The sequence below is a fragment of the Manis pentadactyla genome, chromosome 11, assembly GCF_030020395.1.
Source record: "Manis pentadactyla isolate mManPen7 chromosome 11, mManPen7.hap1, whole genome shotgun sequence".
NCBI classification, from domain to species: Eukaryota; Metazoa; Chordata; class Mammalia; order Pholidota; family Manidae; genus Manis; species Manis pentadactyla.
Genome location: NC_080029.1, coordinates 42,497,623 through 42,513,872, shown reverse-complemented (window position 1 = coordinate 42,513,872; position 16,250 = coordinate 42,497,623). Strand labels below are relative to the sequence as shown.

The 16,250-nt window shown below is 39.2% G+C and overlaps 2 protein-coding genes across 4 annotated transcripts in view; one reads left to right on the top strand and one right to left on the bottom strand.

Annotated features, from left to right (window-relative positions):
* Positions 1 to 14,495, bottom strand: part of ARMH4 (armadillo like helical domain containing 4) — a 155,103-nt gene extending 140,608 nt beyond the window's left edge. The window contains exon 1 of one of the 2 annotated variants that reach the window (XM_036918854.2): positions 14,366 to 14,495. The gene's annotated coding sequence lies outside the window, so the exon portion shown is untranslated. The remainder of the gene's footprint in view (positions 1 to 14,365) is intronic. The other variant, XM_036918845.2, reaches the window with a different exon arrangement.
* A 100-nt stretch (positions 14,496 to 14,595) lies between these two features.
* ACTR10 (actin related protein 10) overlaps positions 14,596 to 16,250 on the top strand; it is a 32,236-nt gene continuing 30,581 nt past the window's right edge. For both annotated transcript variants that reach the window (XM_057488420.1, XM_036918890.2), the window contains exon 1: positions 14,596 to 14,913. In XM_057488420.1, the coding sequence (XP_057344403.1) occupies positions 14,837 to 14,913 (77 nt within the window). In that variant the 5' untranslated portion in view covers positions 14,596 to 14,836. The remainder of the gene's footprint in view (positions 14,914 to 16,250) is intronic.

The following is a 16,250-nucleotide window of genomic DNA, read 5'->3' as shown; positions in this document are numbered from 1 at the left end:
TTTATGTCCAAGAGATTTTTGCCTATGTTTTTTCTAAGAGTTTTATGGTTTCATGACTTACATTCAGGTCTTTGATCCATTTTGAATGTACTTTTGTGTATGGGGTTAGACAGTTATCCAGTTTCATTCTCTTACATGTAGCTGTCCAGTTTTGCCAGCACCATCTGTTGAAGAGACTGTCATTTCCCCATTGTATGTCCATGGTTCCTTTATCGAATATTAATTGACAATATATGTTTGGGTTAATGTCTGGAGTCACTAATCTTTTCCACTGGTCTATGGCTCTGTTCTTGTGCCAGTACCAAATTGTCTTGATTACTATGGCTTTGTAGTAGAGCTTGAAGTTGGGGAGTGAGATCCCCCCCACTTTATACTTCCTTCTCAGGATTGCTTTGGCTGTTTGGGGTCTTTGGTGTTTCCATATGAATTTTTGAACTATTTGTTCCAGTTCATTGAAGAAAGCTGTTGGTAATTTGATAGGGATTGCATCAAATCTGTATATTGCTTTGGGCAGGATGGCCATTTTGATGATATTAATTCTTCCTAGGCAAGAGCATGGGATGAGTTTCCCTTTGCTAGTGTCCTCTTTAAGTTCTCTTAAGAGTGTCTTGTAGTTTTCAGGGTATAGGTTTTTCACTTCTTTGGTTAGGTTTATTCCTAGGTATTTTATTCTTTTTGATGCAATTGTGAATAGAATTGTTTTCCTGATTTCTATTTCTATTGATTCATTGTTAGTGTGTAGGAAAGCCACATATTTCTGTGTTTTAATTTTGTATCCTGCAACCTTGCTGTATTCCGATATCAGTTCTAGTAGTTTTGGAGTGGAATCTTTAGGGTTTTTTATGTACAATATCATGTCATCTGAAAACAGTGACAGTTTAACTTCTTCTTTACCAGTCTGGATTCCTTGTATTTCTTTGTTTTGTCTAATTGCTGTGGTTACGACCTCCAGTAGTATGTTAAATAACAGTGGGAAGAGTGGGCATCCCTGTCTTGTTCCCAATCTCAGAGGAAAAGCTTTCAGCTTCTCACTGTTCAGTATGATGTTAGCTCTGTGTTTATCATATATGGCTTTATTATGTTGAGGTACTTGCTCTCTATACCCATTTTGCTGCGTTTTAATCATGATTGGATGTTGAATTTTGCAAAATGCTTTTTCTGTATCTATGGAGATGATCATGTGGTTTTTGTGTTTCTTTTTCTTTATGTGGTGGATGATGTTGATGGATTTTCGAATGTTGTACCATCCTTGCATCCCTGGGATGAATCCCACTTGGTTGTGGTGTATGATCCTTTTGATATATTTTTGAATTCAGTTTGCTAATATTTTATGGAGTATTTTTGCATCTACGTTCATCAGGGATATTGGTCTGTAATTTTCTTTTTTGGTGGGGTCTTTGCCTGGTTTTGGTATTAGGGTGATGTTGGCTTCATAGAATGAGTTTGGGAGTGCTCCCTCCTCTTCTGTTTTTTGGAAAACTTTAAGGAGAATGGGTATTATGTCTTCTCTGTATGTCTGATAAAATTCTGAGGTAAATCCATCTGGCCCTGGGGTTTTGTTCTTTGGTAGTTTTTTGATTATTGCTTCAATTTCTTTGCTGGTAATTGGTTTGTTTATATTTTGTGTTTGTTCCTTGGTTAGTCTTGGAAGGTTGTATTTTTCTAAGAAGTTTTCCATTTCTTCTAGGTTTTCCAGCTTGTTAGCATATAGGTTTTCATATTATTCTCTAATAATTCTTTGTATTTCTGTGGGGTCTGTCATGATGTTTCCTTTCTCGTTTCTGATTCTGTTAATGTGTGTTGATCTCTTTTTCTTTTATTAAGTCTGGCTAGAGGCTTATCTATTTTGTTTATTTTCTGAAAGAACCAGCTCTTGGTTTCATTGGTATTTTCTATGGTTTTATTCTTCTAAATTTTATTTATTTTTTCTCTGATCTTCATTATGTCCGTCCTTCTGCTGACTTCAGGTCTCATTTGTTCTTTTTTTTTTTTTTACAATTTTATTTTGGTATCATTAATCTATAATTACATGAATGACAATTATGTTTACTAGGCACCCCATTCACCAAGTCCCCCCCCCACATCCCCGTTCACAGTCACTGTCCATCAACATAGTATGATGCTGTAAAATAAGTACTTGTCTTCTCGGTGTTGCACAGCCCTCCCCGTGCCCCCCCACACTACACATGCTAATCGTAATGCCCCCTTTCTTTTTTTCCTGCCCTTGTCCCTCCCTTCCCACCCATCCTCCCCAGTCCCTTTCCCTTTGGTAACTATTAGTCCATTCTTGGGTTCTGTGCTTCTGCTGCTGTTTTGTTCCTTCAGTTTTCTTTTGTTCTTATACTCCACATATGAGTGAAATCATTTGGTACTTGTCTTTCTCCGCCTGGCTTATTTCACGGAGCATAATACCCTCTAGCTCCATCCATGTTGTTGTGAATGGTAGGATTTGTTTTTTTCTTATGGCTGAGTAATATTCCATTGTGTATATGTACCACCTCTTCTTTATCCATTCATCTACTGATGAACATTTAGGTTGCTTCCATATCTTGGCTATTGTAAATAGTGCAGCGATAAACATAGGGGTGCATCTGTCTTTTTCAAACTGGAGTGCTGCATTCTTAGGGTAAATTCCTAGAAGTGTAATTCCTGGGTCTAATGGTATTTCTATTTTGAGCATTTTGAGGAACCACCATACTGCTTTCCACAATGGTTGAACTAATTTACATCCCACCAGCAGTATAGGAGGGTTCCCCTTTCTCCACAACCTCTCCAACATTTGTTGTTGTTTGTCTTTTGGATGGTGGCAATCCTTACTGGTGTGAGGTGATATCTCATTGTGGTTTTAATTTGCATTTCTCTGATGACTAGCGATGTGGAGCATCTTTTCATGTGTCTGTTGGCCATCTGAATTTCTTCTTTAGAGAAAAGTCTATTCAGCTCCTCTGACCATTTTTTAATTGGATTATTTGCTTTTTGTTTGTTGAGGTGTGTGAGCTCTTTATATATTTTGGATGTCAAGCCTTTATTGGATCCATCATTTACGAATATATTCTCCCATACTGTAGGATACCTTTTTGTTGTATTGATGGTGTCCTCTGCTGTACAGAAGCTTTTCATCTTGATATAGTCCGATTTGTTCATTTTTGCGTTTGTTTCCCTTTCCCGGGGCGATATGTTGAAGAAGAGGTCACTCATGTTTATGTCTAAGAGATTTTTGCCATTGTTTTTTCTAAGAGTTTTATGGTTTCATGACTTACATTCAGGTCTTTGATCCGTTTTGAATTTACTTTTGTGTATGGGGTTTGACAGTTATCCAGTTTCATTCTCTTACATGTAGCTGTTCAGTTTCGCCAGCACCATCTGTTGAAGAGACTTGTCATTTCCCCATTGTATGTCCATGGCCCCTTTGTCGAATATTAGTTGACCATATATGTTTGGGTTAATGTCTGGAGTCTCTAGTCTGTTCCATTGGTCTGTGGCTCTGCTCTTGTGCCAGTACCAAATTGTCTTGATTACTATGGCTTTGTAGTAAAGCTTGAAGTTGGGGAGTGAGATCCCTCCCACTTTATTCTTCCTTCTCAGGATTGCTTTAGCTCTTCGGGGTCTTTGGTGTTTCCATATGAATTTTTGAACTATTTGTTCCAGTTCATTGAAGAAAGCTGTTGGTAATTTGATAGGGATTGCATCGAATCTGTATATTGCTTTGGGAAGGATGGCCATTTTGATGATATTAATTCTTCCTAGCCAAGAGCATGGGATGAGTTTCCATTTGTTAGTGACCCTTTAATTTCTCTTAAGAGGGTCTTATAGTTTTCAGGGTATAGGTCTTTCACTTCCTTGGTTAGGTTTATTCCTAGGTATTTTATTCTTTTTGATGCTATTGTGAATGGAATTGTCTTCCCAATTTCTCTTTCTATTAGTTGATTGTTAGTGTATAGGAAAGCCACAGATTTCTGTGTGTTAATTTTGTATCCTGCAACTTTGCCGAATTCCGATATTAGCTCTAGTACTTTTGGAGTGGAGTCTTTAGGGTATTTTATGTACAATATCATGTCATCTGCAAATAGTGACAGTTTAACTTCTTCTTTACCAATCTGGATTCCTTGTATTTCTTTGTTTTGTCTAATTGCCGTGGCTAGGACCTCCAGCACTATGTTGAGTAACAGTGGGGATAGTGGGCATCCCTGTCTTGTCCCAGATCCCAGAGGAAAAGCTTTCAGCTTTTTGCTGTTCAGTGTGATGTTGGATGTGGGTTTACCATATATGGCCTTTATTATGTTGAAGTACTTGCCCTCTATACCCATTTTGTTGAGAGTTTTTATCACGAATGGATGTTGAATTTTATCGAATGCTTTTTCAGCATCTATGGAGAGGAGCATGTGGTTTTTGTCTTTCTTTTTGTTGATGTGGTGGATGATGTTGATGGATTTTCGAATGTTGTACCATCCTTGCATCCCTGGGATGAATCCCACTTGGTTGTGGTGTATGATCCTTTTGATATATTTTTCAATTTGGTTTGCTAATATTTTGTTGAGTATTTTTGCATCTACGTTCATCAGGGATATTGGTCTGTAATTTTCTTTTTTGGTGGGTCTTTGCCTGGTTTTGGTATTAGGGTGATGTTGGCTTCATAGAATGAGTTTGGGAGTGCTCCCTCCTCTTCTGTTTTTTGGAAAACTTTAAGGAGAATGGGTATTATGTCTTCTCTGTATGTCTGATAAAATTCTGAGGTAAATCCATCTGGCCCTGGGGTTTTGTTCTTTGGTAGTTTTTTGATTATCGCTTCAATTTCGTTGCTGGTAATTGGTTTGTTTGGATTTTCTGTTTCTTTCTGTGTCAGTCTTGGAAGGTTGTATTTTTCTAGGAAGTTGTCCATTTCTCCTAGGTTTTCCAGCTTGTTAGCATATAGGTTTTCATAGTATTCTCTAATAATTCTTTGTATTTCTGTGTGGTCCGTCGTGATTTTTCCTTTCTCGTTTCTGATTCTGTTGATTTGTGTTGACTCTCTTTTCCTCTTAAAAAGTCTGGCTAGAGGTTTATCTATTTTGTTTATTTTCTCAAATTACCAGCTCCTGGTTTCATTGATTTTTGCTATTGTTTTATTCTTCTCAATTTTATTTATTTCTTCTGTGATCTTTATTATGTCCCTCCTTCTGCTGACCTTAGGCCTCATTTGTTCTTCTTTTTCTAATTGTGACATTAGACCATTGATTTGGGATTGTTCTTCCTTCTTTAAATATGCCTGGATTGCTATATACTTTCCTCTTAAGACTGCTTTTGCTGTATCCCACAGTAGTTGGGACTTTGTGTTGTTGTTGTCATTTGTTTCCATATATTGGTGGATCCCCATTTTGATTTGGTCATTGATCCATTGACTATTTAGGAGCATGTTGTTAAGCCTCCATGTGTTTGCGGGCCTTTTTGTTTTCTTTGTACAATTTAGTTCTAGTTTTATACCTTTATGGTCTGAAAAGTTGGTTTGTAGAATTTCAATCTTTTTTAATTTACTGAGGCTCTTTTGTGGCCTAGTAAGTGGTCTATTCTGGAGAATGTTCCATGTGCACTTGAGAAGAATGTGTATCCTGTTGCTTTTGGATGTAGAGTTCTATAGATGTCTATTAGGTCCATCTGTTCTAGTGTGTTGTTTAGTGCCTATGTGTCCTTACTTATTTTCTGTCTGGTTGATCTGTCCTTTGGAGTGAATGGTGTGTTTAAGTCTCCTAAAATGATGCATTGCATTCTATTCCCTCTTTTATTTCTGTTAGTATTTGTTTCACATATGCTGGTGCTCCTGTGTTGGGTGTATATATATTTTTAATGGTTATATCATCTTTTAGGACTGATCCCTTTATCATTATGTAATCTCCTTCTTTATCTCTTGTTACTTTCTTTGTTTTGAAGTCTATTTTGTCTGATACTAGTACTGCAACACCTGCTTTTTTCTCCCTATTGTTTGCATGAAATATCTTTTTCCATCCCTTGACTTTTAGTCTATGCATGTCTTTGGGTTTGAGGTGAGTCTCTTGTAAGCAGCATATAGATGGGTCTTGTTTTTTTATCCATTCAGTGACTCTGTGTCTTTTGATTTGTACATTCAGTCCATTTACATTTAGGGTGATTATCGATAGGTATGTACTTATTGCCATTGCAGGCTTTAGATTCGTGGTTACCAAAGCTTCAAGGTTAATTTCCTTACTATTTAAGAGCCTAACTTAACTCACTTAGTATGCTGTTACAAACACAATCTAAAGGTTCTTTTCTTTTTCTCCTCCTTTTTCTTCCTTCATTCTTTATATATTAGGTATCATATTCTGTACTTTCTGTCTGTCCCTTGATTGACTTTGTGGATAGTTAATTTAATTTTGCATTTGCTTAGTAATTAGCTGTTCTACTTTCTTTATTGTGGTTTTGTTACCTCTGGTGACAACTATTCAACCTTAGGAACACTTCCATCTATAGCAGTCCCTCCAAAATAGACTGTAGAGTTGGTTTGTGGGAGGTAAATTGTCTCAGCTTTTGCTTATCTTGAAATTGTTTAATACCTCCTTCATATTTTAATGATAATCTTGCCAGATAAAGTAATCTTGGTTCCAGGCCCTTCTGCTTCATGGCATTAAATACATCATGCCACTCCCTTCTGGCCTGTAAGGTTTCTGATGAGAAGTCTGATGTTAGCCTGATGGGCTTTCCTTTGTATGTGATCTTATTTGTGCCTCTGGCTGCTTTTAACAGTCTGTCCTTATCCTTGATCTTTCCCATTTTAATTACTGTGTGTCTTGGTGTTGTCTTCCTTGGGTCCCTTGTGTTGGGAGACCTGTGGATCTCCATGGCCTGAGAGACTTTCTCCTTCCCAAGACTTGGGAAGTTTTCTGCAACTACCTCCTCAAAGACACTTTCTATACCTTTCTCTTTCTCTTCTTCTGGTGTCCCTATAATGTGAATATTGTTCCATTTCAATTGGTCACACAGTTCTCTCAATATTCTTTCATTCTTAGAAATCCTTTTTTGTCTCTGTGCCTCAGCTTCTTTGTATTCCTCTTTTCTAGTTTCTATTTCATTAATCGTCTCCTCCACCATATCCAACCTGCTTTTAATACCCTCCATCCTGCTCTTCAACGAGTGGATCTCCGACATGAATTCATTCCTGAGTTCTTGGATGTCTTTCTGTACCTCCTTTAGCATGTTGATGATTTTTATTTTGAACTCCCTTTCAGGAAGAGTCACGAGGTCCATATCATTTAAATCTTTCTTTGAAGTTGTATTAATAATTTTACTCTGGACCAGGTTCCTTTGGTGGTTCATATTTGTATGTGGCGCCCTCTAGTGTCCAGAAGCTCTATTCTGGAGCTGCTCAGCCCCTGAAGGAATGTTGGGGGTCACAGGGGAGTGGTATTGGTGCCTAGGGGGAGGAAAGAGCTGTTCCCCGCTTCTCGGCTGCTTTTCCTGTCTCCACTGCCTGAACTAGTGGGCCGAACACACACGTATAAGCTTTTATCCCAGAGCAGCCGGAAATGGATCCCTGCTTTCCACAAGCGGCCGGAATCTGTCTCCCCAGGAACCTCGCCTGTTCCAGCTTTCCAACCCCATAATATTGAAGAGTATGATGAAAGCACAATGAAATGTAGGTTTGTGCTCCTAGCGCAGATCTCTGGAGCTAGGTATTCAGCAGTCCCGATCCTTCCACTCCCTCCCTGCTCTGTTTCTCTTCCTCCCGCTGGTGAGGTGGGGTGGGGAAAGTGCTTGGGTTCTGCTGAGCCACAGCTCTGGCACGTTACCCCGTTTGGTGAGGTCTGCTCTTTTCTCCTGGTGTATGCAGTCGGGCGTTGTCCTCTTTCCTGTTGCTCTCTCTCAGGATTAGTTGTGCCAGCTATATTTTCTAATTGTATCCAGTTTTAGGAGGAAGCCCCTGTCTCTCCTCTCACGCTGACATCTTTAATCCTTTTTCTGTTTTTTAGTTTTTTATCTTTTACTTTATAAAACACAAAAGTATGCAAACCAGTGTAAAAGAAAAACCCACGTAACCATCACCCAGGCCCAACAACCATCTATCTGCCCCATCCACAAATTAAATCTGCCTCCTCTATATTATTTTGAAGCAAAGCTCAGGCACCAAATATAATTTTATCCATAAATATTTCATCATGCAACTCTACAAGAGAATTCTTTTGTAATAACATAACCACAATACCACAATTACATCTGAAATAGTTTAACAATAATTGCTTAATATGGAATTTCCAGTCTTTGTCCCTGTTATTTGAATTTATAAGCAATAAACTCTGATGGCAAGACAAACCTCTGTCAGATAAGGACTTCTTGCACATTCTGACAGAACACACATGGTAACACTTCTTCACATTGCCAAGTGATCTTGTTGGGATGGTATGGGATTTAAAGAACTAAAGGGAATGCAAAAATTAGCTGAGAAAACATATGCCATATGGATGTTAAAGGATTACGCTCCCCTTTTGGTTATGAAATGATTAACTATTTACAGCTAAAATGTCTGGGATCTTTTTTAAAAAGTGGAATCTTTCTCTCACTGAGCATATTGATTAGAGACATAATCTAGACTGTCTGGGAATAGTTTCTCTGTAGCTGAACAAATCACACCCTTCAATGCACTGTTTAATTTTAGATACATCTTGTCACATTTGTTTAAATGTTTTGGCTCTGGATTATTTTTTCCCTTTAGGCATGCCTGATGTCCACATTTATAATTTAGCTGTCATTTTTCTCAGAACAGCATGGGGCAATAGGAAAAGCAATTCTAGGTTTTGTCACATTCAAGTAGTATGACTTTATACAAGTTACTGAACCTCTCTGAGCAAGAATTTTTTTTTTCATTTGTCAACTAATGAGGATTTTTTGTCTGCATGTACTAGATAATCAAGAAATAATAGCTATTGTTCATAAAAGAGGAATTTTCTACTAATAAAAATGCATGATTTACCAAAAGTTCCCCAACAATAGCTTTTTCTTTTGCATTAGTATTTCTTACTGATGCTTCAACAAAACCATGTTACTATGTATATGTCAGCTACTTAAGGAATAAGTTCCTTCCATAATTGCCTTGAATGTAAACAAGTACTTGGAGTAACAGAACTGTAACTGATAGATATATTAAGTCATTCTTCTGTGAATCTATTCTTTAAAAATTAGATCTATTCAGCTATTTTTATCTATTCTATTTTCTCAGAGCAAAATACCAAACTTTTATTTGAAACAGAAGAAAATAATAAGACAAAAAGCCTCATTCTCTCATTTTAGCAACAATACAAAAAAATCCAAATCCTTAGGGTCTATCCCAACCCTGACCCTGGACTGAGGTAATTATGTGGGAAGTCAGAAAACTTACATTTTTACCCATCCATGTGTGTACAGCATAAAATCATTTATAGTAGGATGTAAGTTTAGCAAACAAATACTTTTATGCTCAATGGATGATTAAAATCTTTATTAAATATTTGTCTATTTTCTTGGCCTTTTGTAAGTTTTAATATGCTATACTAAGGGAGTCTGTGACTGATGGTTCAGGATCTTGGTTAGCAATACATTTTCATCATGTAGTTCTACAGGAATGAAGAGTATGATAAATCAGCCCAAATATGTCCTGACCTTAACACAGTGCCTGGTACTAATCCCTCATGAATTACTTCTCTTTCTTAAAAGGGGACACACCACCATAATTTCAGTTCATTGTGAGCTCTGGTTCATTATTTGGAGTTTTATTACAATGTGCCATAAGCATTCATGAGATGTGGCATGAAATATTCTTTGAGAGGTCAGCTTCAAAAGCACTATTGTGGTCAAGCAAGCAGATGGATAGCTACATACTGAGTCTACAGCAGTTTCCTACTATCCCTTGCCAACTGGCTATAATGTGAGCTAGAAGCAGCTCAGAGGGCCACCTTTCCATGCCACTGTCATCCATTCAAAAAACAACTGAGTGCCTGCTCATACTCAGTCCTATACCAGGTGCTGGTCTACAAAGTCCCTGCCCTCAGGATGAAAGCACAGTAAATAAGAGATTGCTTTGCAGTAATAAGTGTTAGTCACTTATCAAATATTTATCTAGAAACTATCATATACCAGATGCTCTGTTAGGCACTACAGATACAACAGCAAACTAAACAAAAATATTTTAATGTGCTGTAATGTACACTGGATGCCATGGAGGCTCAGATTAAGATCTAAATAGACTAATAGGTCAGGGGTCATGGAAAGCTTTTCAGAGGGAGTGGTTCTTCAGCAGTTTGGAAAGACAAAGATAAAAGAAGTAGATAAAGAAAGCATTGTAGGCACAAGACAGGAGGAATGGAGCAGAAGAATATATTTGGGAAACTGCTGGCAGGCTGAAATAACTATTGCTTTACATGAAAACTGCAGGAAGTCACTGAAAGAGTTTAAGCAAGGAGTGTCATGATTGTATTTGCATTTTATAGTGATCAGTCAACTACATCAGACAATGGACTCTGAGGAGGACAGAGAGACCAGTTAAGATAGCTGGTGTCATAATCCTGACTACAGAGTAGAAATGGAGAAAAAAAGGTTTAAAATAAGCATAGTAAAGTACTTTGCAACTGATTAGGATGGGAAAAAATTGAAAGAGGGGGGCCTAGGATACTTTCAGGTCTCTGGCTATAAATGCAGCTACCTGAGTCACTGGTGCTGATGAAAATTCTTCTTCATTAACCAAACATTGAAAAGCTTTTACAGTGCATTCAAGAAGCCTAAGATTAGGTTACCTGCCCAGATGAACCCAACATCATTTCCCAGTTAAAGAAAGAGAGTTATTCCTGGAGACAATAAGTAATTGTTAGTTTTGCGGAGGACTTTGGTGACTGAGAATGAACAGCATGTCAATATGGACACAAGGGCTAGTTAGTATCTTCATTTTGGCTACATAAATGGAAGAAGTTTAAAAATAAGAGCTTAAGTTCTAATTAAATCTTCTACTTTAGAAAGGATTAATTTGGAGGCACTAATTGAAACTATAAAGCTCCCCTTCAGTTGATTAAACATTAAACATTTAATTTTTGTCAGAGTATTAAATATTTTTCTGACAGTGCTTGAAAGACAGCTTCAAATTGTAATCAATGCTCTATTGCAATTTTATTGTTATTAATATAAAATTATGTCCTTTCCCATAACAGATAACATTTTTTTACTAAGGTATCATTGATATACAATCTTATGAAGGTCTCACATGAGCAAAATTATGGTTTCAAATTTACCTATATTATCAATTCCCCCCCACACCCCATTGCAGTCACTGTTCATCAGCGAAGTAAGAAACCATAATGCATAACATTTTAAAGGTAATTTGTCTCATATGCATTATTATTCACTAATTAACAGTCATCATTTCTCACATGGACTCTTGCAACAGTTTGTAACTTGGTTTCTCACCACCAATCTCAGTCCTTTCCATTTCATTCTGGTCTATCATGCTTCAAAAGAACTGAACACAAACTGATCAAAATTGAACACAAATACAACACTGTCTTTCCCTTACTATATGTAATTTGAATGGTGACTAGTAACTATAGCATAAAGTCCAAACTCCCCAGCTTATCAGTAAGGGGTGTAATGATTTGTACCCATCACTTCTTGCTGATAGACAGCATAATCACTACCCCTGTAGCCTCATCGAATTCTTATAAACTCTTGCCCCATGCAGTTGTCTCAAACTGTAATGCTCTCTCTGTAGCTCTACATTGGAAAACTATTACTAAGCTTCTAGAGATAGTTCATGTATTGTGTCCTCTGTTATGTATTCCCATTTCCACCTTCCCTGGAATAATTTCAAGTTGCTCCCTTGTCTCTGCCTCTAAAGCACCATGCTCATCCAAGCATTAGCCCTGATCAATAGTTTCAAAAGTTTGTTTATTTGTCTATAAATGGGACTATAAGCTACTGAGGCTAGTAATTTGCTTTCTATTTGTAATTCCAGTGCCTTAAAGAGCATCTGCTTGAATTCAAGAATGGATGAATAAACATCTCTCTGGAGCTGCCCTGACTTCTAAGCAGTTGATTGGTTCCGTCCTCTGTCCTCCTTTAATACTTTCCATATATTTCCAGAATGGCACTTACTACTTTATATATGTATCTCCCCAATATATTCTGTGAGCAGAGGCCATTATTTCCTATTCTTATAACTTCTGGATCTAGCATATAATAGGCCCTCAATAAGTGTTTATTAAAAGAATGAAAACCTTAAAAGTATGCCTATCAAACTTGCGGGTGGCATTATATTTAATACGTTTAATGCCAGACTCTTGATTCAAAAGGAGCTGTATTTTTTTTTTAATATTATAGAAAGGCTGGAAAGATGGACAAAAACTAGCCAGATTAAATTTAACAGAAAGAGGTATAAAGCCCCAATTCAGGTACACTTTAGGTTTTCCTTTGCGAGGCAAGAGATAACTGAATCAATAGTATAATATTACTTAAAATAAAAGAAACCCACTGCTACAAGTTAATAAAGCACAGCAGCTGGAGCAAGAGTTGAGCCCTTTCACAGTATGAGCTCTTCAGATATATCTTGGGTATTTGGTAATTTACAGGCATATTAACAAAATAAAGAAATTCCAGAGTGGGTAAATGAGCTCACAAGTGGACTGAAAACTATGAAAATGAGGAACAGTTAGAATAGGAATGCCGAGCTTGGAAACAAAAGTAGGGAGAATAAGAGGTATTAGCTAAAGGGATGCAGATTTCAGTTCAACCTGGTTTTGCACTTGTACATCGTCCTCATTTTACAAATAAGGAAACTGAGGCCCAGAGTTGAGTAGAATTGCCTGAGGTCAGGTCACAGAGCCAGGACTTAAACTCAGGTCCATTATACCAAGCTGCTGCAAGAGTCGGGCTTCTGTAAAAACGATTTTTATCTTATTCTTGCTCACTGGGAACCTTAAAACGTCACCGTATTTGGAATCAGGGTCTTTGCAGATACAATCGAGTTAAGATGACATTATATTGGGTTAGGATCAGGGCTGATTAATCCAATGACTGGTATTCTTATAAGAGGGAAATATTGACACAGAGAGATGCATAGAAGGAAAATGATGTGAAAACACGGGGAAGAGAATGCCGTATGAAGACACAGAGACACAGGGAAGGCAGCCAGGTGACAGAGGCAGAGATTTGAGTGCTGCATCTATGAGCCAAAGAGCAAGGATTTGCAGGAAAGCACCAGAACCTAGAGAGACAAGGAAGGATCCTCCCCTAGAGCCTTCAGAAAGAAAATGACCTTGCCAACACTTGAATCAAGGACTTCTAGCCTCCACCACTATGAGAGAATAAATTTCTGTTTTAAGCCACCCACTTTGTAGTTCTTGTTATGGCATGCCTAGAAAACGAATACAGCTGGTGAGCAGTCACGGAAAACACAGGATGGTAATACTGTGGAGGTTCAAAATCAGTTCACAAATATAATTTCTTTTGAGCCTCACTGAATATCTTATAAAGGAGCAGGACAGTTTACAGATAAGAACATGGATAATCATAAGTACTAGAAACTTCACAGAAGGTAGCAGAAACAGAACTTAAACATGAGTAAAGGGTCCTTTCTGACCCTATTAAGCAAACAGTCCCTTCCCACTCTTTGAAGTTTCCTTACAACAACGTCAGTTTACCTCTAGGCAACTTGCTTTCTGTGATCTTGGAAGATCACTGATCAGTGAACTCTACTACTATTACATTGTCCACATGAATGCATTGAACAGCCTCAGCTTTTATTAGGAAAGACCTTACCCTTTGTGGGGAGGTTCAGGCACCTACGCAGGTTAAGACGACATACTGGGGGAAAATAAGTCATTTCTCTTCCTATCTTCTCAGACACAGAGCGGCAACCTTGCCCACTAACTCGTTTCAATGGGCAGTTTCAGCAGAAAAATAAGTAGAGCTATGAAATGGTAAAGTTGTAAACTGTCCATATAATAGAATTCCAATTGGGCACGCATAGTGACACAGAAATATTTACTAACTTTTTTGGGTTACACAGCTCCTCAGTTTTAGACTAAACAGGAACCCTTGGTTCAATTTCCTTCTATTAAATCATTCTGACTGTTCCTCCATAAAGATTCATAGATGCTTTCACCTCTTACTTTTGCACTAAAATGAAACTTTCAGCGGAATGACTACCAAGTTGTGCGTATTGTTCTCTAAAACATCAGTATGCATTACTCTTTAAAGCATGGGTATTATAGGCTTTGAAATCATAGTCTTGGGGTCCAATCCCAGCTTTGCAGTGGAGCGTTGGGAATGTTACTTAAGCTCTCTTGAGCTTCGGTTAGCACAGAAAAGATAACACCTATTTTCGGTATTTCTTGCGAAACGTTAACAATAGGCAAACTACCTGGCATAGCAAATTTGCCTCAAGACTGCACGAATCAGTTTTTTGGCCTTTTGTCATTGCTCGCCAGCCTCTGCGTAATCAGACTAGATCCGCGCGCGAACCGCAAGCCTCGGGCCTGCGCGCCACTTGGGGGCGTGTCCTGAGGGAAGGACCCCGGCTGTCGGCTCCGCCCCATCGGGGCGCCCGACGCGCCTGACCGCCTCGCCCCTCCCTCCACGCCTACTGCTCCCAGGTCAGCGGCCCCCTGCGTCTCTTCCTCTCTAGTCCTCGGGACTGGGACTTCCGCGAGGGTTTGAGTCTGACGCGGGGCGAGGCACAGCCTAGGACAGCCCGGTCCCAGAGCGCCCTGGCTATGCGAGGCCCCTGCCGTCGCCACCGCTCGCGCGCGTCACTGAGGCCTGTGCCCCGGAGAGCCGGGGGCTCGTCGGTGCAGGCGTCAGTTCGTTCCTGTTCACGGTCCTCTTTACTACCATGCCGCTGTACGAGGGCTTAGGGAGCGGCGGGGAGAAAACGGCGGTCGTGATAGACCTGGGAGAGGCATTTACCAAGTAAGTGGCAGGGCGCCGGCTGCAGTCGCCCGGAGGGGAGGGCGGGCGGCCGAGGTCCGAGCCTAGCTCGGGTCCGCATCACACGCTCGTCCACCAGGCTGCCAAGTCTTCACTCCTCCCTGGCCCCACCTCCTCCGCAAACGACTGTCATTATTTCCACCTTGGCCGGCGTGGATCCCGGGGATCCGGTGGAGCGATCAGGTTCTGACTCCGATAGAGGCCCAGGAGGCTTTGGGAAAATTGTCTACGCCGCCTTGGGTCGTCACCTCAAGCCAAGCGGACCCTTTGGAATCATCCATGCGCAGGATGACAGCGATGACCTAGACCCCGCTTACCTAAGCTTGTCTGCTAACGAAGGTCGCAACTGAACTGTAACGCTTGGTGACGTTCTCCATCATTAAAAATGTATTGAATGGAGCTTCTGTTCGTTCAGGAAATCCAAATATGTTTGAGACTAGGCCATTGCTCCCTAAGAGTAGGAAGTCATATTAGGGAGACTGAACACATAAAAAGGTGAAACCCTATAAATAAGACTCCTGAGATCCTGTGTTGCACACCCCCCTACCCGCCCCGCAATCTCTTAGGAAATTTAATATGTTTTAAAAGACAACTTGTAAACACTAGCCTTTTGGATGGCATAAATCCCTCTGACGATCACATGAAAGCCACAAAGACAAAGATGTTAAAATGTTTGCACACAGTTGCAAGGGACCGAGGACCATCACAGTCGTCCTTCATTGTATTCAGGTTAAGAGCCCTTGTGCTGGACTCCAGAGAGGAAAGTGACAGCCAGAATTGCACCTTGTATGTATTTGAAATGGAAACATTTGAAAATCTTTATATATATCTGAACAGTGCCTAACATATAGTATGCATTTAATAACTTTGTTGAATAAGTGGCCAAAAGACCTATTTAAGAATTGGACCTCTGGGCTCCACAATTGGATCAAATACAGGCCTTAGTTCATGATGCTTTCTTAGTGTTCTATGCAAAATCCTCCCTTATTTATATTTGCTTATTTATTTTTAAAGGTTTATCTTAATAGCATAATAAATACCTTGAGACTTACACCCAAAGATAATTACTTTGGCTATATGTTGAGGAAATGAAAAGCAGAAAGCTACTGTACAGGAAGATGATTATTGGCAAAGACAACAGGAAGGTGGTAAGATGAATTTATGAAGTAAAAGGAATTTAAGCCAACCTGTGGTTTACATTCTGGAGAATTTGAGAAGCACTAGTCCAAGTAAACATGGAGATGTGACTAGTCAAAAGTGGAGAGAACTGTTTCGGGGTAGGAGAGCTGCGTTGAAAACTATATGGGAAAAGAAGATAC